General features: G+C 55.5%; 2 protein-coding genes across 4 annotated transcripts in view; one reads left to right on the top strand and one right to left on the bottom strand.

The window, feature by feature from the left end:
* Window positions 1-7,058, bottom strand: part of MRPL48 (mitochondrial ribosomal protein L48) — a 31,068-nt gene extending 24,010 nt beyond the window's left edge. Inside the window, exons 1-2 of the mRNA XM_064144069.1 lie at window positions 7,007-7,058; window positions 678-976 (exon numbers count right to left, since the gene is read on the bottom strand). Of these exons, the coding sequence (XP_064000139.1) occupies window positions 678-976; window positions 7,007-7,058 (351 nt within the window). The remainder of the gene's footprint in view (window positions 1-677; window positions 977-7,006) is intronic.
* A 371-nt stretch (window positions 7,059-7,429) lies between these two features.
* The window catches only part of RAB6A (RAB6A, member RAS oncogene family), a 62,859-nt gene continuing 51,001 nt past the window's right edge, over window positions 7,430-19,287 (top strand). The window contains exon 1 of one of the 3 annotated variants that reach the window (XM_064144200.1): window positions 7,430-7,770. In XM_064144200.1, the coding sequence (XP_064000270.1) occupies window positions 7,701-7,770 (70 nt within the window). In that variant the 5' untranslated portion in view covers window positions 7,430-7,700. The remainder of the gene's footprint in view (window positions 7,771-19,287) is intronic. The other 2 variants (XM_064144199.1, XM_064144198.1) reach the window with 2 other exon arrangements.

Genomic DNA, 19,287 nt, shown 5'->3' on the forward strand with positions numbered 1-19,287 from the left:
ACAGCCTCTCTGGGCAGCCTGCTCCAGGCCTCCACCACCCTCACACCAAACAACCTCCTCCTCCTGGTCAGTTGGCACCTCCTGGCTTCCACTTTGTGCCCCTTGCCCTGTCCCTGGGCAGCACTCAGCAGGTGCCAGCCCCAGCCCCTTGCCCCCCACAGCCCCTTCAGCTCTTGCTGAGCACTGCTCAGCTGCCCTCTGGGGCTGCTCTGCTGCAGGCTCCCAGCCCCAGGGCTCTCAGCCTTTGCTGCTGCCAGAGCTGCTGCAGGCTCTCAGCCTCTGCCCAGCCTGCCCTGGCCTCTCTGCAGCCCTTGCCAGGCTCTCTGGCACTGGGCAGCCCAGAGCTGGCCCCAGCACCGCAGCTGTGGCCTGGCAGAGGGCAGCAGAACCTCCCTTGCCCTGCTGCTGCTGCCCACATCCCTCACGACCCAGCCCCTGGCTCAGGCCCAGGCCCAGGCCCGCGTCGCCGCCAGAGGCACACTGGGCCCATAAATGCAGCCCCGAGGCCAGACCTGTCCGCCCCCTCCAGACCCCCAGCACCGAGACTGGGCCTCACCCTCCGCCTCCCCGTCCCCAAACCAGGCCTGTCCGTCCCGTCCCCTCCCCACCCCTAGGGCCGGGCCTGGCCCCTGTCCGCTCCCGCCCGGTACGAGGGCCGGGCCCGGTGCCGCCGCTACCTGCGCCAGGGCCGCGCTCATCCTGCCGGCCCGGCCCGCACCGCCGCCGCGTCCGCCGCTCAGAGCGGCCCCCTCGGGCCCGCGCCCCGGTGCGCCCCGCTCGGCTCCCCGCGCCCCGCAGCCCCCGCCCAGCGTTCCGCCCGCCGAGACCTCCCCGGGAAGGGAGCGGCAGCGTTTGCCGGCAGCCTGCCGCTCGCAGAGCCCCGGGCGCCTTAGCGAAGGGGCGGGCAGGGCCTGAGGGCACGGCAGCGGCAGGGAATTCGCCCCCGGTTTGTCCCCCCGCCACAGCGGTACCGGCACTGCTTATGGACCTGCCAGCTGCGTCCCGCCCACACGGCCGCTCCTCGCATGCTGATTGGGTTCTGGCCGCGTCCATCAAGCCCCGGCGCCGCCATGTTGAGTGTGGCCTGGCTGCACAGGCGCACGGCGTGGCGCCGCCGCCATGTTGAGTGTGGCCTCTCCGGCGCTGCCCTGCGGCTGCCATGTCGCACGCAGCTCCCTGAGGAGGCAGCGGAGGTGGAGGGAGGCAGCCAGCGGGGAGCAGGCTCCGAGGCGAAGGGGGATCTGCGTCCATGAGCCCTCAGCCAGCTCACACTGTCCCTGCTGGCTGTGGGATTCCAGGCCAGGGACCCGGAGGGAGCCTCTGCTCCAGTCTGTGGCCAGGGCCTGTGGGGTGCGAGGAAGCTGAGGCCTGCCTGGGTGTGCAGGCCTGAAGCCAGACCAAAGGCTCTGACACTGAAGCTGCCTGATGTGGCCCTGCCAGCTGCCACAAGCACCCTAAAGGCTGCAGAGGCAGGGCTGGACCTTACCCTGCAGTCAAGGGATGTGTAAGGGGCCAGGGTGAGCTGTGTCCCCACTGGCAGCAGCCCCTGGCCTTGGAAGGGCAGCAGTGTGTCCGTGTGAGGCACCCAAGCTCTGCGGCCCTTGTGCCTCTGGCTTCTGGGGGAACAAAGCCAAAGGCTCCCCTCAGCAGCAGGCTGCTCCCTCTTCACTTCTCCTGGGCTCTTTCTCCCACCCTTCCCTCCTGCCTGCCCCAAATTTCCCCCTTCTTTTGTGGCAGATATTCCTGCCCACTTCCCTGAGCCCTCCTGCCCCATCTCGTTGCTGTCCTGGGCAGCAGCTGCCTGGCAGCTTGATTTTGAGTCAGGATTTCCAGCTCTGCTGACTGATTGCTGCTCTGATTGCTTTTGGCTGGAGCTGTTAGGGCTCAGGGTGGATTTTCTCTCCCCAGTTCATCAGTGCTCCCTGACGTGGCAGTGCTCCTCTGCTGCAGACCAGACTTGAGCACTCAAATTCCTGCTCTCTGATCCAGCCTGACGGGCCCTGACCTGCGTTGCTGAGTGCCTGGAGCAGCCACCAGCACACCTGACACCCCAGGTATTTGTCCTCCTTGTGATCTAGGGCAGGGAGGGTAGGGAAGGAAGAGCAGAGGACAAGGTCTGGCTGCCAGAAGAGCCCAGGCAGGCTCTGTGCCAGGGTCAGGGCTGTGCTATCTTCCCCACCCAACCTGCTCAGCATGTGGAGATAGCAGAGGGCATCTACACCACCTTTGCTCTCGCCACGTTTTGCAAGGACAGAGGCTGCCAGCTGTGGCTTTGTGACTCTCCCAGGACACCATAAAACTGCTGATGTGGTAGGGAGGTTCTGCTGCCCTTTGAGCTTCACCTGGACGGCCCCAGGCTGGGCCAGCCTGGCGGTGAGGCTTGTTTGAGTGACACTGAGCAAGGGACTGAGCCGGAGTCTGAGCTGAGCTGAGGCTGGCACCCCCATCCCAGGAAAGTTGGGCTTCTCCTCTTGTGAAGGTCAAAGCCCTGGAGGGAATTCCTTGGCAGAGGAAGGAAGGGAACTGCCTGGCCCTGCATTTGTGGGAAGAGGCTATGACAGGCACCCTAATTAAGAGCAGGTCCTGTTCACAACCTGTTCTGTGAGCTCAGATGTGTGCTCCTGGAGGAGGACTACACCCCCTAAAGTCCTCTGCTCCCCACAGGGACTTCTCTGGAGAAGACTGTGAGGGGATCTTCCCAATGCCTGGAGCAGACTGGGAGGAGATCTATCAATGCTGATCAATACCTAGAGGGTGAGGGGCAAGAAGATAGGGCCAGACCCTACTGAGTGGTGTCCAGGAACAGGACAGGAGGCAGTGGACACAAACTGGAACCCAGGAGGTTCCAACTGAAGATGATGAGAAAGTTGTTTGGTGTGAGGGTGGAGGAGGCCTGGAGCAGGCTGCCCAGAGAGGCTGTGGAGCCTCCTTGTGTGCAGAGCTTCCAACCCTCCCTGGCCATTGTGCTCCTGGGCAGGCTGCTGTGGGTGCCCTGCTGGAGCAGGGGGGGTTGAGCTGGCTGAGCTCCAGAGCTCTCTTCCCACCTCACCATGATGGGAATCTGAGATTCTGTGATCTTTCTGCCACCCACCCACAAAATGTGCCTGAGGAGGGAGCATTGCTCCAGCCTGAGCTTAGGGTACAACAGTCACTGCTAAACTTGATCCAAGCATACCCCTCCCAATAGCCAGCGTTGTCCTACACAGTGGAAAAGCAGCCTGGATCCTCACTGCAGAGCTTCTCCAACATCTAGCACATCTTAAGGCCAGAAGGGACAATTAAATCATCTCCTTCAGGCTCCTGCACTTCACAGCCTATGGATTTCTGCTGACTCTCAGCTGGATGGAAGCAGATCTCTGCTCTTTCAGTGGAAGAGAAAGGTTCCTGCTCTCAATTGTTCCTGGATACAAAGAGAGTGCAGCTCTGGGCAGCTTCTTCTGGCAGCTGAGCAGCCTTCCCTCTTCAAATGTGGATCTTCTGTTCAAGTGGGATGTGCTTCAAGCTCTGCCTTTGACTCACTGCCAGGTAAACCCAGTCCCAAGCTGCCTTGTGGTGACATTCCAAGGGAGAAGCAAAGGTGCTCTGCTGATGTTGCCTTCAGCTGCAGAAAGCCAAAGTGACTCTGTGCTGTACTGGGCTGAGAAATGAAAGGCAGCTGCTCCTTCTTTGGGGAGAAGGCTCCAGGGAGAGCTTAGAGCAACCTTGCAGTACCTGAATTGGTCTCCAGGAGAGCTGGGGAGGGACTTTTGACAAGGGCTGGGAGTGACAGGATGAGGGGAGTGGGTTGAAGGTGGAAGAGGCTGGAGAGTAGGAAGGAATTCTTTCCAGTGAGGGTGGGGAGAGACAGGAAGAGGTTGCCCAGGCAGGCTGTGGATGTGCCTTCCCTGCAGGTGTCCTAGGACACTTGAGATCCAGCATCTGAAAGTCTCCTTTTTGGACTTGGCTGATGGCAGAAACAATCAAAGAGTGGTTAAATGCACCTCAGAAGGACACCTCTGACCTGTGTTTCCTCTTCTACCTTTTGCAGCACTTCTTAGGAGCATGCCTAAGGCCCACAGGAGTTGGGGGAAGGATGGAAGTGGGGTGATGGCTTGAAACTAAAAGAGGGAGGTTTAGACTTGGCCTGGTGTGAGGTGTCCCTGCCCATGGCAGGGGGGTTGGAGCTGGATGATCCTTGAGGTCCCTTCCAGCCCTGACAATTCCATGGTTAGATTAGATAGAAGGAAGGAATTTGTAGCAATGAGGGTGGTGAGACACTGGCCCAGGCTGCCCAGAGAGGTGGGAGCTGCCCCATCCCTGGAACCACTGCAGCTCAGGTTGTTTGGGGCTCTGGCTGGGGATGTCCCTGCTGACTGCAGGGTGTTGGGAGAGAATGACCTTTAAAGGTCCCTTCCAGCCCAACCTACTCCATGACTCTATGATCTCCTCTGGTTTCAGTGAGCAGAGGCAGGTCCCTCAGCTGCTTTATCTTGAAAGCTTCCTCCACATCCTCTTTGGCAGGCAGTGCAGAAACCTTTCCTTTGCTGGCACGAGGAGATGCTGAGGCTTAGCAGAGAGCAGAGCTTTTGGGATAAAAATAATTGTTACTAACAGTCAGGAGATCTCCCTGGGAGAGGGAAAGTCAAGACCTCTCCCTGGGAGTAGCAGGAAGGGTCCTTGAATCCATCCCAGGGTGCCAACAAGGACAAGAGAGATACTAAAACCAATCACAGAATCACTGTGGCTGGAGAAGTCTTTTGACATTTGTAGATCCATAAAAAGGTTTGGGTTGGAAAGGACCTGAAAGCTCAGCCAGTTCCAACCCCTCTGCCGTGGGCAGGGACACCTCCCACCAGCCCAGGTGGCTCCAGACCTCTTCTAACCTGGCCTTGAACATTTCCAGGGAGGGGACATCCACAACCTCCCTGGGCAACCTGTGCCAGTCTCTGCTCACCCTCACTAGCAAGAATCTCTTCCTCATCTCCAGTTTCAATCTCCCCTCTTCCAGCTTCAATCCACTCCCCTCATCCTGCCACTCCCAGCCCTTGTCAAAAGTCCCTCCCCAGCTCTCCTGTAGCCCCCTTCAGGTACTGGAAGGCTGCTCTGGGTTTAGTGGTGGTCCTGGTAGAGTGAGATGATGGTTGGCTGTGATGATCATGATGATTCTCTACAGTGAGGGTGACCCAGCAGTTCAGGGCCCACGGAGAAGCTTTCATCATGCTGAGGGAGTGCAAATGAAAGGATCAAAAATAGAAAGCAGAGAGCATTTGGGTTTCAAATCCATGTCTAATTCTGGACCTGGATTCTGGGTGCTGCTAGACTCACATCCAGGAATGACACGTTTGGAGCAGGAAGGTTGGATGAGCAGAGACAGAGCCTGTCTGGTGAGGGAAGGCTGAGAGCCTGCAGCAGAGCAGCCCCAGAGGGCAGCTGAGCAGTGCTCAACAAGAGCTGAAGGGGCTGTGGGGGGCAAGAGGCTGGGGCTGGTATCTGCTGAGTGCTGCTCAGGGACAGCACAAGGGGCAAGGGGCACAAGCTGCAACCCAGGAGGTTGTCTGAAGTTGAGGAGAAAGTTGTTTGTTGTGAGGGTGCTGGAGGCCTGCAGCAGGCTGCCCAAAGATGTTTTGGGGTCTCCTCCTCTGGAGACTTTCAAAACCCACCTGGACGTGTGTGCCCTGCTGTAGGTCACCCTGCTTTGGCCTGGGGAGGTTGGACTGGGTGATCTCTGGAGGTCCCTTCCAACCCCTACTGTTCTGTGGTTCTCTGATTCCATGACCCTGTGGCTGGAGACATCAAAGAAAGGATGTTGATACCCAAGGGCGACCTTCCTGTAAGCAAGTCCTTGCTGAGAGCCTCTCTTGGCTGCGTGGACCATGTGCAAATCCAAGGCCAGGTGGGGATGGAGGAATGCCAGCTGCAACCCATGGCCTTCTCCTGAGAGGAGATGGATTTGAGGTGTGAGAGGAGATAGATTTGAGGTGTGGTGTGCCCAGAGCAGGAGTGTTGTAGAGATTGGTTTGGGTTGGAAGGGACCTTTCAAGGTCATCTAGTCTAACCCCAACAGGGACATCTCCAACCAGAGCAGGTTGCTCAGAGCCCCAGACGACCTGACATGGAATGGTGCCAGCCATGGGACATCTCCCACCTCTCTGGGTAACCTCTGGGACAGACTCTCACCACCCTCAGTCAAAAATGTCTTCCTTCTCTCTGGTGTGAATCTCCCTCTTTGGGCTCCAAACTATCACTCCTTGTCCTGTCCCCACAAGCCCTGCTCAAAAGTCTGTCCCCAGTTTTCTTCTTGGCCCCTTGAAGGCCACCTGAATAACCCCAAGACTTTACTCCTGGGGTGAGCATCCTCAGGAGATGCTCCTCTGTGACATCTGTGTCACTTTGGGTTCAGACCTTTGGTCTCAAGGACATTGCTAGTTCCTCAGACCTTTTGGTTCCTCCTCTCCCAATTCAGTGACTGCAGTGAGCAGGATTTCAGCCCAGCCTCCAGGAAACCCACAGAATCACTGAGGTCAGAAAAGACCTCTGAGATCATCCAGTCCAATCCAACCATCAACTCAACACCTCCCTGGCCAAGGAACCATGTCCCCCAGTGACACATCTGTGCTCTTTGAACATCTCCCTGGGCAGCCTGTTCCAATGCTGACCACTCTTGCAGCAGTGAAGTTTTGATGTCCAATCTATACCTCCTGTGGTGCATCTTGAGGCTGTTTCCTTTCATCCTATCCCTTGTTCCCTGGGAGAAGAAACCCACTCCCACCTGGCTCCAAGCTCTTTTTAAGGAGCTGTAGAAAGCCAGAAGGTCTCCCTTGAAAGTTCTTTTCTCCAGCCTCACCCCCCTCCAGCTGCTCCTCCCCAGCCCTGTTCTCCAGACCCCTCCCCAGCTGTGTCGCCCTTCTCTGGACCTGCTCCAGCCCCTCAATGTCCTTGGATTGAGGAGCCCAGAACTGAACCCAGGATTCCACGTGTGGCTTCACCACTGCCTAGCACAGGGGGACAGTATCTGCCCTGCTCCTACTGGCCACACTCTTGGTGATCCAAGCCACGATGCTGGTGGCCTTCTTGGCCATGTGGGCACAGCCTGACTCATCTTCACTGTCTATCAACCACCCTGCCCCCACGTCCCTCTCTGCTGGGCAGTTTCCGTCCACTCTTCCCCTGGCTTGGGGCATTGCTGGGGTTGTTGTGACTCAGAAGCAGCACTCGGCCCTTGACGCCTCCGGACCCCATCCCATCGCCGTCACCGCTGGGCTCCGGAGCGGAGACCTCCGCGTACAGCCCGCAGCGCGGCACGCCCCGCCCCCTCCCCGCATCGCCCCGCCCCCTCCCCGCATCGCCCCGCCCCTCCCCGCATCGCTCCGCCCCCTCCCCGCATCGCCCCGCCCCCTCCCCGGTCTGATTGGCTGCCGCCACGCACGGGGCACGCCGGGGCGCGTGACCGCGATGCATGACGTCAGGGGCGCGCGGCCGCGGTGCAGCAGGCGGCGGGAGCGCGGGAAGCGGCGCGGCCCTGAGGGGAGCAACGGCAGCGGCACCGCCTCAGCCCTTTGCTCCTCGCCGGAGCTTCCCTCTGCGGCCTCCGGCTCCCCGCGGCCTTCTCAGAGCAGAAAAAAGGAAGGCGGAAAGGAGCGAGCGTAGGACGGTCGCGGGTCCCGCCGCGGGGAGAGGAGCGAGAGTGGGGCGGCGGCAGCGGCGGAGGAGGCTCCTCCATCATGTCGTCGGGCGGAGACTTCGGCAACCCGCTGCGGAAATTCAAGCTGGTGTTCCTGGGAGAGCAGAGCGGTGAGTCACAGCCCGGCTCGGGTCTCCCTTAGGCAGCGGCGGTGCGGTGGGTTCCTCCCTCCCGCCCTGGCGGATCCACCCTTCTCGGGGGCAGAGGCTGGGGTCGTGCCTGAGGAGATTCCCCCCCTTCGCTTGGCCCTCCTTTGGCTGTGCCAAAACTCCACTTTCTGAGGGGGAAAGAGAGTTTTCAGCCCCTTCCCGGCTGTATTCCGTGGGGCTGGGGCTGCTGCCAGGTGTTTTTGCCAGCCCCTCCTAGGGGCTGCCGCGGCCCCTGTGTGCTGCCGCTTCGGTGACAGGGAAGGATCCAGCTCGGCTTAATAAAGACCCACCCCAAGCCACCAAAACCCTGCAGCCACCTCTCCAGAAACAGTTGCTGATTCATTTGTATCTCAACCCCAATGGTGTTTCGGGGGGGCCAAGGTCTCCATCCCCCCCTGTTTACTTCCCACGTAAATACCTCGGGAGCGGTGAGTTCTGTCATGGCAAACTGGATCCAAGGCTCTAAGTAGTGGCTGCAGTCAAAGAGCTCTTTCTTTGGAATAAAACCACCAACGCCAAGCCCTAACTGACGTGGCCTCCTCCTCCTCCCTCCGCAGAAGGCCTCTCTCTGTGTCCGTTTGGAAGCTTGGGGGGAGTTTGGGGGTTTTTACTGGGGAGGGGGTGTGGAAGTAAATGTTTATTGGGGTGCTTTGTGTGTAACCCCGCTCGGATCTTTGCCGTCGTGCGAAATGTTTTCCTGTCTCAGGGCGGGGTATTTGCTCCCTCCAACCACCTTTGCGTCTCTTGTGGTAGAAGATGATGAAATACTGTTAGAGTTTTCCTTTTTCCCCCTCCCCTCCCTCTTTTCCTTCTCTCCATGACTTGGCTCTTGATTGTTTCCTCACTCTGGAGGCGAGCTTGGTGCTGAGGCTGCTGTTAGATATTCTTCACCTTGACATCAGCGATTTAGCCTGCTCCTTTTTAATCTTGGATTGTTTTCCTGTTGGGGAGGGGTGTTGTTGGCAAAGCTTTTTTCTCCATAGTGAGGATTCAAGGAGCATCAGTTCAGCTTGGCTATGTTTTGGAGGAGGGGGAAGAATATATCCCCTGATTGACTTGGGGGTGGGGATGGGGGGAACGGACTATTTGGCCAGCCATTTTAAGGAGGAATTTGGAAGAGGGTCATATATAGAAGGTAACTAGGGTGGGTTGGTGACTTGCTTGGTTCCCCCCTCCCAGGGTATTTAATATCAGGAATCTTAATTATTCAGAATGCCTTTTTTTAACCTTATCTTTCCAAGCTTTGATTTCACAAAGCTTTTCCTCCCTGGGTGGTTGTAGCACCTGGTGCAGGTGTTCAGTCGCGACAGCTCTTTGCTTACACGTGGATTTCTTGTCTCTTCTGGCAGACATAACATCAGATGTCTACTTCCTCTAGTCTGTCATATTTTTCTTCCTTCTCACCTCGTGTTTTTACTGGAAGGTTTCAAATAATTCCTGTTTGCAGCATGAAATCTGGGCAGGAAAGAGGGGATCTTGTGGGTCTGGCGCCACAAAATGCTCCAAACCCTCTCCCTCTCTCCGTATATATATAGCTACTGTTTTGACTGTGGTTTGCAGATGGCTTCAAACCGGTTTCAATCTATCCGGTTAGGACCCAAGCAGCAGCTGTGGTGTGTGGGTTTCAGACCTGCCTTTGTCTCAGCTCCTGGGCGATGACTCCGTGACTGATCTGCGCTGAGCGTGGCAGCGTAAAAAAGCCTTCGGTGCGTCCACGCCAGCCCCACGGCTGCTGCAGCAGCGGCGTGGGCATGCTCCAGCTCAGCCCTCTTTGGATGATTCTCCTCTGCTGGTGGAGAAATGGCTTTTTATTTTTTTCCTCCCCTGAATTTTTCCTGTGGATGCTGCTGTCATGATGTCATCCTGTCTCGTTTTTTTACTGTCCAAAGGGCGTAGAAGCTCCCCCTTACAAATGGCTCCTGGAAGAATAAATGCCCTAATAATGTTTCTTCTGGACGCCTGAGATCATTGCAGAAGCATCGCTGGTGTGCTGCAGAGGGAGTTGGAGTGGGCTTTGCTTACGTGGAGCTGCCTTTTGTGGTCCTTTGTTTGGAAAGGTTAAAGGAAAACGGAGGGATAAAGTTGGGTTTTGAATCGGAGCAGCTTTGGTAAAGGAGGAGATCTCTTTGTACAACTGTTGCTGCCTTCTCTTCCTGTTCAGCTCCAAAGGTTCTCTGCCCTGTTGGGAGGCTGTAATTAAAGATCTGTCCTGCTGCTGGTGGTGGGGAGGCTGAAGCCTTCTGCTTCATTTACATTCAGGGACTTTGCAGTGACACATGAAAGGTTCTGGAGGGCTGCGATGGCGATTCAGCTGCCTCAGCCAGCAGAGCTCAACCCTGCCGTGCCGGCTGCACCCAGCCTCATCAATAAACGTCCCTGCTATGGCTGGGAAATTCTCCGTGCAGGCTCCCCAGCCTTTCCAGCAAAGACTGTATCATCCTCTGTGAGATCTGGAAGCATCCCTAGAGGTTTTCTCCTCTCTTTAAAGTGGGATTGCAGAGTGGGTGCAGGGATTTTGCCACTGCTGTCCTCAGCCCAATGCCGTATTACCTCGGCATGCCTGTGCACTGCGGTGGTTCTTCCCAGTTACCTTGCTCCTCACACAGCTGCAGGCTCATTGCTGAGATGCTGATTTATTTTAGAGGCTCCTCCTTTCCTTGCTCCCCCAGCCCTCCAAATCTTGTCACCCCTGTCAGCCACTCGCATCCTCTGCCTCCCCTGCACCAGCTCCTCAAGCGCCCGGTGCGGCGGTGAGCTGACAGCTCTCTGCAGCTCCATCCACGGCTCCTGAGCCCTTGGTTAGTGGGGCTGTGTGTTGGCTAAATGACATTGGGTCACTCACAGCTGCCTTCAGGATTTATTGCAAGTCATTGCTTCTCAAGTCCTTGCTTCTCAACAGCAATACGGTTGTTGGGTCCCCTTCTCACTGCCCCTTCCCAGCCCAGTCTGGCTGCTTGCCGCATGCACTGAGGATTCATCCTGAGCCTGCACCATCATCCGTGTCCAGCTAGAAGAAGCTTCTCTTCCTCCCTCTATCTTTATGATACATGTTTTAAAACAAATAGAATTGTTTCAGTTGGAAAAGATCTCTTAAGATCCATTGAATCCAACCTTCAACCTAAGATCACCACAGAATACTGCAAGGAGGTGATTCGGTTGAAGCAGTTTCCCCACTGCTGGCCTTAATTGAATTAACTGTTTTTCAATGGTCGAAGATTAAACATAGTTTAGCAGCTTTATATATGCTAAATCTTCTCTGAAAAGGCAGAGAGAGATCTGTGCTGAGGGATTAGATAGAGCTGTGGTGGTGATGAGGAAAAATCTTGCTGCTTTCTGCCTTTTGGTTGTGTTTATCAGCTGATTTTGTCAATCCTAACACCTCAAGGTGAAGAAATTCTGAGTTCTGGGTCGTATCAGTTGGCATACACAGCACCTGAGCTAGGGTAGCTTGCAGTAAAGATGGTATCTGGCCAAATATTAATTACATCTCCAGTTCCATCTAGCACAGGAACAGCAGAAGACACTGCTGGGGCACCACAGATGAAATATTCTTTCATCACGTGGGTTTGTGCTGCAGCTTCTGGTGGTGAGCAAGCCTGAAGGGCGTTAATAGTTACAGAAAGCAAAAGCAGCCTCTGTTGTCCCCTTTGGCCTTGCATAAGAGCTTAAAAAAACCATGGAATCATAGAGCTGTAGGGGGAAGGGACCTTGGAGCTCCTCTCCTCCACACCATGCCCTGGATGCCTCTCAGCCAGACTCAGCTACTCAAGGCATCATCCAGCCTGGCCTGCAGCACCCCCACAGAGGAGGCAGCCACAGCCTCCCTGGGCAGCCTGTGCCAGAGGCTCAGCAGCCTCCTCCTCAGCAACTTCTGCCTCAGCTCCCAACCCTTCCCCCTTGGCCTGTCCCTGGACAGCCTTAGCCAAAGTCCCTCTGCAGCCTTCCTGCAGGATGCCTTCAGCTCCTGGCAGCAGCTCTGAGGTGCCCCTGGAGCCTTCTCTTCTGCAGCCTGCACCCCCCCAGCTCCCTCAGCCTGTGCTCACAGCAGAGCTGCCCCAGCCCTGGGCTGCTCCTTGTGGCCTCCTCTGTGCTGCCTGCAGCAGCTCTGTGCCCTCCTGCTGCTGGGGCCAGCAGCCCTGGAGGCAGGACTGGAGGTGAGGAGTGAGCAGAGCAGAGCCCAGGGGCAGGATCCCCTCTGCTGCCCTGCTGCCCCCCCTGCTCTGGCTGCAGCCAGCACACAGCTGCCTGCTGGGCTGCAGGAGGGCACTGCTGGCTCCTGGGCAGCTGCTCAGCACCCAGCACCCCCAAAGCTCTTTCTTCAGGGCTGTTCTCAACCCCCTCTGCCCCCATGCTGGATTTGTGCCCAGGTTTGATGTGACCCAGGCTCTTGCACTTGGACTTGTTGACCCTGCTGCAGCTGTCCCTGCCCCACTTCTCCATCCTGTCCAGATCCTCCTGGCTGCCATCCCTGCCCTCAAGTGAGCCCAGGGCACCACACAGCTTGGTGCCACCCCTAACCCTTCTGGGGGTGCCTCAATGCCACTGTCCATGTTGGTGACAAAGATGTTAAGCAGCAGTGGACTCAGGACCAGTGGGACATGAACTGCACTCGTCACCAGTCTCCACCTGGACAGTGAGCAGGGTTAATTTGCTCTAATTTTCCTCATCAGATGCTGAGGTTTTGACTGCTGAAGAAGCCTCCCAAGTCCAACATAACTTGGGGAGTGCCTGGGAACCAGCAGGGAACTCTTCTGTTGCATGATGTTGTTGCTAACAGTGTGGTGTCTCATTAGCTAAGTGGGGAGCTGCAGATGGTCTGTGTGTAACTGGTCACAACCCATCCCATCTGCAGGGAGTGCTATCCCTCTGCAACTTCTAATCCCTTCCTTTTTTAAGGAAGTCTCATCTCTCTGAGCTCCAAACAGTCTCTAATTTGTCCTCCCAGGGGTTGGAAGTCTTAGCTGCTTCCCTCCTCTCTTCTTCCAAGTGTCTTGGGTGGCTGTAATCAGGTATTTGGGATTGTATTTGTGCTGTACACACAAGTGGTTGAGTTGGAAGGCACCCACAGATTGCACTGGGACCCTCCAAGGTCGTCTTGTCCGACCACAATGCAGTCAGCAGGGACACCTCCAACTAACCCAGACTGCCCAAGGGTCACATCGAGTCCGATCTTGCGTATCGACAGGGACCTCAACCACCTCTTGGCAGCCTGTTTCACCCTTTCACCACTCCCATTGTGAGGGACTTCTTCCTGATGTCATGTTCTTGGGTCCAGCTGGAGGCTGAGTATTATCCTAGTTCTTTCCTTTCTCCATCTTTGAGCTGACCCTTCCTGCAGTGATGTCTGGAAGAAGAACATCAGAGCTGGAGGAAATGGCTTAAAAGTGTTTCTCTGGTGCCTGACCTCGTGGTGCCTCTTGATGCCTGCCTTGTTTGTGGAAGCCTCTGCAGAAGCTACATCTCTTCAAAGGATGATTAGCTTTCCCTTTCTGCACTTCCCTGTGTCTGTCTGTTTCTGTCTGAGAAATAATTGGTGAACTTGGAAGGAAAAGATCTCAGCCTTTGATTTCTGATGCATTTGGTATCTGTGAGCAGTGAGGTCTTCGCTGGTTCGTAGCACAGGATTCAGGTTGTACAAAGCTGCTGTCTGAAGCTTTTGATGAAGCTGTAAATGGGACTGACAGAGAAACAAAGGTGAGGAACCTCATCTGAGGCCACCTCAGCAGAAGGTCCAGCAGCTGAGAAGTAGCAGAGGCAATAACTGTCAGCCTTTCTTCTTGCTCAGGCTGTGTTGCTGTTCAGCAAGGCTTGGGCGGGATGGAGAGTTGGGTGGAGTGGATCCTGATGAACTTCATCCAGGGCAAGTGGAGGGTTCTGCACCTGGAGGAGCAGCCCTCTGCACCAAGAGCAGTGAGGGGTGACCTGCTGGAAAGCAGCTTCACAGAGAAGGACATAGGAATGCTGGGGGACAAGAAGTTGCCCATGAGCCAGCAATTTGCCTTGGTGGCCAGGAAGGCCAAAGGGCTCCTGGAGGGCATGAAGAATTTTTCCTCAACCTGCTGCTGGAAGGCTCTACTCTACTATAATGAGGCCACATCTGGAGTGCTGAGTCCAATTCTGGACTCCCCAGTTCCAGAGACAGGAAACTACTGCTGAGAGGCCAGCGGAAGCTCTGATGATGCTGAGGGGCCTGAGGCAGCTCTGTGAGGAGCAAAGGCTGAGAGCCCTGGGGCTGAGAGCCTGCAGCAGAGCAGCCCCAGAGGGCAGCTGAGCAGTGCTCAGCAAGAGCTGAAGGGACTGTGGAGGGCAAGAGGCTGAGGCTGGCATCTTCTGAGTGCTGCCCACAAGGGTCAAGGGAGTCAAACTGCAACCCAGGAGGTGCCACCTGGAGATGTGGAGGAAGAGAAAGAGATTTTTTGGTGTGAAGGTGGTGGAGGCCTGAAGCACGCTGCCCAGAGAGGCTGTGGAGTCTCCTTCTGCGGAGAGCTTCCACTGTCCCTGGCAATTGTGCTGCTGGGCAGGCTGCTGTGGATGCCCTGCTGGAGCAGGGGGGGTTGGACTGGCTGAGCTCCAGATGTCCCTTCCCACCTCTATGCTGAGGGTCTGTGCTTAAAGGCATTTGTTTCACTCCTGTGTGTACCTGTTGTATACACTGATGATCAAAAGCAAACCAAACCTCTCTCTGGTCTGAAATATGACTCTGGAGAAAGAGAATTTCACTCTTTGCCATTAGCACCATCAGATTTTCCAAGCCAACCTCCAAAATTCACCTCCTGTGTCCTGAAACCTGCATGAACCTTCTGCCAGCTGCATGCTTGTGAGCAAGCCCAGGAGCTCTGCTACATCTCTTTAGGGCTGGAGCTGGAGAGGAAAAGACTGAAAGCTTTTGATTTGGAAATGAGTTGGTAGAATCCAAATGTTTACCACTTTGACCCATCACTATGAATGATTTCTGGAAGTCTAAATGTCTAAAGTGTGCTTCAGCAACCAACCAGCAGTCAAAAGATGGACTGGCAGGGAAAAGAGAATTTTTCAGGCCCATTTTCCTGATTTATTTGCTTAGCTTCCACAGCTGAGATGCTAAATAAATGGGATCTTTGTTTTCCCTTCAGCATCAACCAAATTCTTCTGCCTCTAATAGATTGGAGGGCCCAGGGACAGCTAAGAACTGAATCAATTCCTTTACAGCAGTGAATTTTCTGTTTGTGTTCCAAACATGATGAGCCAAATAGGTTTTGGAATATTAACTAGGTGGGGAGGGGAATGGGAGAGCCTTTTTTGTCTGTTTCAGTAGTGTTATCTCTTAGCCAAATGCAGCTTAGTGCAGCAGGAATTAAAAATGTTGATCTGGAGAGCAAATATGACCTGAAATGAAATCCAGAGAAATGCTTTTTCACCTGTGTGGGCTATTGCAGGGCTCAGTAAATGTGTTGAGGGGTAGGGAGCTGGTACACCCAGACAATTAAACCAACTTAGAGATCCTTTTCAGGTGGAGGTGGATGCATGTGGGTAATCAACTAGTAAGATCATGGGAAGGGCTCAGGGTGGAGGCTCATCTCCTCCACACTATGCCCTGGACACCTCTCACCCAGACTCAGCTACTCAAGGCCTCATCCAGCCTGGCCTGCAGCACCCCCACAAAGGAGGCAGCCACAGCCTCCCTGGGCAGCCTGGCCTCGAACACCTCCAGCCATGGGGCCTCAACCACCTCCCTGGGCAACCCATTCCAGCCTCTCAGCAATTTCCTCCTCACCTCCAGCCTCACTCTCCCCACCTCCACCTTTGCTCCAGTCCCCCTGGTCCTATCACTGCCTGACAGCCTCAAAAGTCCCTCCCCAGCTTTTTTGGAGTCCCCCTTCAGGTCCTGGCAGGCCACAAGAAGGTCACCTGGGAGCCTCATGGAATAGTTTGAGTGGGAAAGGACCTTAAAGATCATCCAGTTCTAACACCTCTGCCATGGGCAGGGACACCTTCACCAGACCAGGTTGTTCAGGTCCCCATTCAACCTGGCTCTGAGCACAGCCACATCTTCTCTGGGCAACCTGTTCCAGGGCCTCACCAGCCTCCTGGGGAAGAAAGTCTTCCTAATAAGTGATCTAAATCCATCATCTTCCAGTTTGAAGCCATCACCCTTTGTCCTGTCACCCCATGCCTTTGCAGAAAGTCCCTCTCCAGCTCTCCTGGAGGCCCCCTTCAAGTACTGAAAGGCTGCTAGTAGGCCTCTCTGGAGCCTTTTCTTCTCTAGGATGCACAAGTCCAACTCTCAGCCTGTCTTTATAGAAGAGGTGCTCCAACCCTCTCAGCTTCATGGTCTCCTCCTCACCCTCTCCAAGAGTCCTCCTTGTGCTGGGGTACCACAGCTGGACACAGTCCTGGAGACTCAGTAGGGATGAGAATGAGCTAAAGGCAGGAGATGCTCCAAAGTCCCTTTCCTTCTCTTGGAGCAGTTTTTTGTGTGCATTTATCTTTCTCCTTTAGTTCCATCACAGCCCCCAGAGCTGGAAATGCCACTGGCAGCTGCAGTGCAGTCCAGCTGGCAACTCCTGAAGCAAATCCTGCTTGACCTTGGCTGCTCCCCTGGGTGCAGGTGCACACTGATGCTGCCTGTGGTTGTTGCTTCCATTTCAGTGCACAGAGCTGTCTTGTCTAGACCATGCTTTTGCCCATGAAGCCTGGAGCCTTGAAGTCCCTTCCAGCCTGGAGTTCTGTGATTCTCTGAGACTTCTGAGAGTTTCCATGCCTTGGCAAGCTGCCAGTATCCCCTGGAGATGCCACACAGCTATTCTGAGCTTTGCAGGCTCCTGGTGTTCTCTTATCCAGACATGTGTAGGTGTCATCAACACACAGAATTAAAGCTTTGGGTGGAATCTAAAGGATATTTGCCCAGAACTGAAAGAGTTAGGAAGAAATCTTGGGGGGATACTGGTGAGCCAGGTAGCTTTTATCTTCACAGGATGGCTCAGGATGAAGGGAACTCAGAGAGAGTCTCCTCCACACCATGCCCAGGGACAGCTCTCAGCCAGACTCAGCTGTTCAAGGCATCATCCAGCCTGGCCTGCAGCACCCCCACAGAGGAGGCAGCCACAGCCTCCCTGGGCAGCCTGTGCCAGAGGCTCAGCAGCCTCCTCCTCAGCAACTTCTGCCTCAGCTCCACTCTGAGCCTGCTCTGCCTCAGCTCCCAACCCTTCCCCCTTGGCCTGTCCCTAGGCAGCCTTAGCCAAAGTCCCTCTGCAGCCCACCCTGCACCCATGCTGGATTTGTGCTGGGCTTGGCCTGCCCCAGCTGTAGGCTCTTGCACTTGGACTTGTTGACCCTGCTGCAGCTGTCCCTGCCCCACTTCTCCAGCCTGCCCAGATCCTCCTGGCTGCCATCCCTGCCCTCAAGTGGACCCAGGGCACACACAGCTTGGGCTCACAGCCAAAGGCAGCTGCAGCAGTGGAAGGTGAGTGGGCAAACCTGCTAACGAGTAAATGTTCTGAGCTTTCACTTGCTCTCTTTCATGGCTTGAATTGTGACTGCTTAAAACCTTTGTCCTGTCACCGTTTGTGGCCATGTAATTGAGCTGGGCTCCTCCTGCTGAATGCTGTTTGTTAATGACTTGCTTCTAGGAGGGCCACGGCTGATGGCTGCAGCACAAAACCCCCATTGCACTCCAGCAGCTCTGTGATAAATGCAGAGGCCACTCTATTCCTTTCCTCTAAGTGCTTCCTGCCCTGCTTCCTGTGCTTGCCTCTCTCTGGGGCTAAGCTACAGCCAGTCCATTTTCTTAATGTTCTTGGTGTGACACAAAGGGAAAGGAAATTCAATCTGGAAGAGATGGAGCTGGAGGAGGGGAGGCTGTGATCATGCTGACAGAGCTCCAAGCAGTGGCTGCTGCAGGTTGATCCCTGCTGGGGGAGGTTCGAGTAGCTGCTGCTGAGCCTGGGAGACTGAATTCACAGATTCACAGGTTCCTAGAATAGGTTGAGGTGGAAGTGACTTCAAAGTTCAGCCAGGTCCACCCCCCCACCTCCATGAGCAGGGACACCTCCTACCAGCCCAGGTTGCTCAAGGCCTCATCCAAGCTGGCCTTGAACACCTCCCTGGGCAACCTGTGCCAGTGTCTCACCACCCTCACTGCAAACAACTTCTTCCTAACATCCTCTTTCAGTCTCCCCTCTGCCACTTCAAACCCATTCCTCCTCCTCCTGTCATTCCCAGACCTTGTCAGTAGTCCCTCCCCAGCCCTCCTGCAGTCCCCTTCATATCCTGGAAGGCCACTCCAAGGTCTCCTCCAAGCCTTCTCTCCAGGCTGCAGAGCCCCAACTCTCATAGCCTGTCCTCAGAACAGAGCTGCTGCAGAGCCCTCTGCCTCCTCTGGACTGGCTCCAACACTTCCATGTCCTTGTGCTGGGGGCTCCAGCACTGCCCCCAGGACTGCAGGTGGGGTGTGAGGAGAGCAGAGCCAAGGGGCAGAATCCCCTCCCTTGCCCTGTGCCCACACTGCTCTTGCTGCACCATCACAGGGTTGTGTCTGGGCTGCACTCACACTGCAGGCTCCTGTTGATGCAAACATCAGCACAGACCCCCCCCCAGGGCCTTTTCCTCAGGGCTGCTCTCAGCCATTCCTCACCCAGCCTGGAGCTGTGCTTGGGATTGTGCCCACCCAGGTGCAGGACCTTACACTTGGCTTTGTTGCATGTCATGAGGTTGGCCTGGGCACAGCTCTGCAGCCTGCCCAGGTGCTTCTGGGTGGATCCCTGCCATCTCTCAAGTCTCCTGTGCCACACAGCTTGGTGCCACCTGCAGCCTTGCTGAGGGTGCACTGACAGAAGTGTTGACCAGCACTGAGCCCAAACTCCATTTCTGTCTTTTGGTTTTTAACCCTCCTGGCATTGCCTTTAGGAAGTAAAACTCAAACCAACCCCCAGCCTAGTTCCATTGGCTCTTTGGGACCAAATCTTTATCTTTCAAAGCTCTTTGCCTTTGAGTTCTTCTAGAGAATATTAAACTTTAGGTCTGCAGATCCCTCAGGCTCCCTGGCTTCTTTCCAAGGCATTTGTGGAATGCAGCTGGGAAGGAACCAGTTCACTGTCAGCTGCTCAGAGCTCCTGACAGAGGAGTCTGTGTCTGAGTGAGGAAGGTTTTAGACCTTTGAAAGGATGAAAGTTGTGCTGGATTAACATTGTTTGGTTTGCCAGATCCACATCCTTGGAGCTTGGAGTTCTCAGATGGGCATCACAGGTAGAGCAGCAGACAGCAGGGAGGGTGAAGTGTCTGTGCCGGTGGCCTTGGTTGTACCCTGCTGCCCCAGGAGGAGGAGGAGAGCTGTGAAGGACAAACAGGGAGTGTGGTGTTGAGATACACTTCCTACCAGCAGGTGCTTGTGGCCTTGTCTTGCCTGGGCTTAAGTGTCTTGAGGAGACCCAAACTTCTTCAGCTTCTCAGGCTTTGATTCTGTTCCCCTGGACTCAGCACTGTGGGAACTGCAGGCAGTTT

The sequence above is a fragment of the Pogoniulus pusillus genome, chromosome 6 (genome assembly GCF_015220805.1).
Source record: "Pogoniulus pusillus isolate bPogPus1 chromosome 6, bPogPus1.pri, whole genome shotgun sequence".
Lineage (NCBI taxonomy): Eukaryota > Metazoa > Chordata > Aves > Piciformes > Lybiidae > Pogoniulus > Pogoniulus pusillus.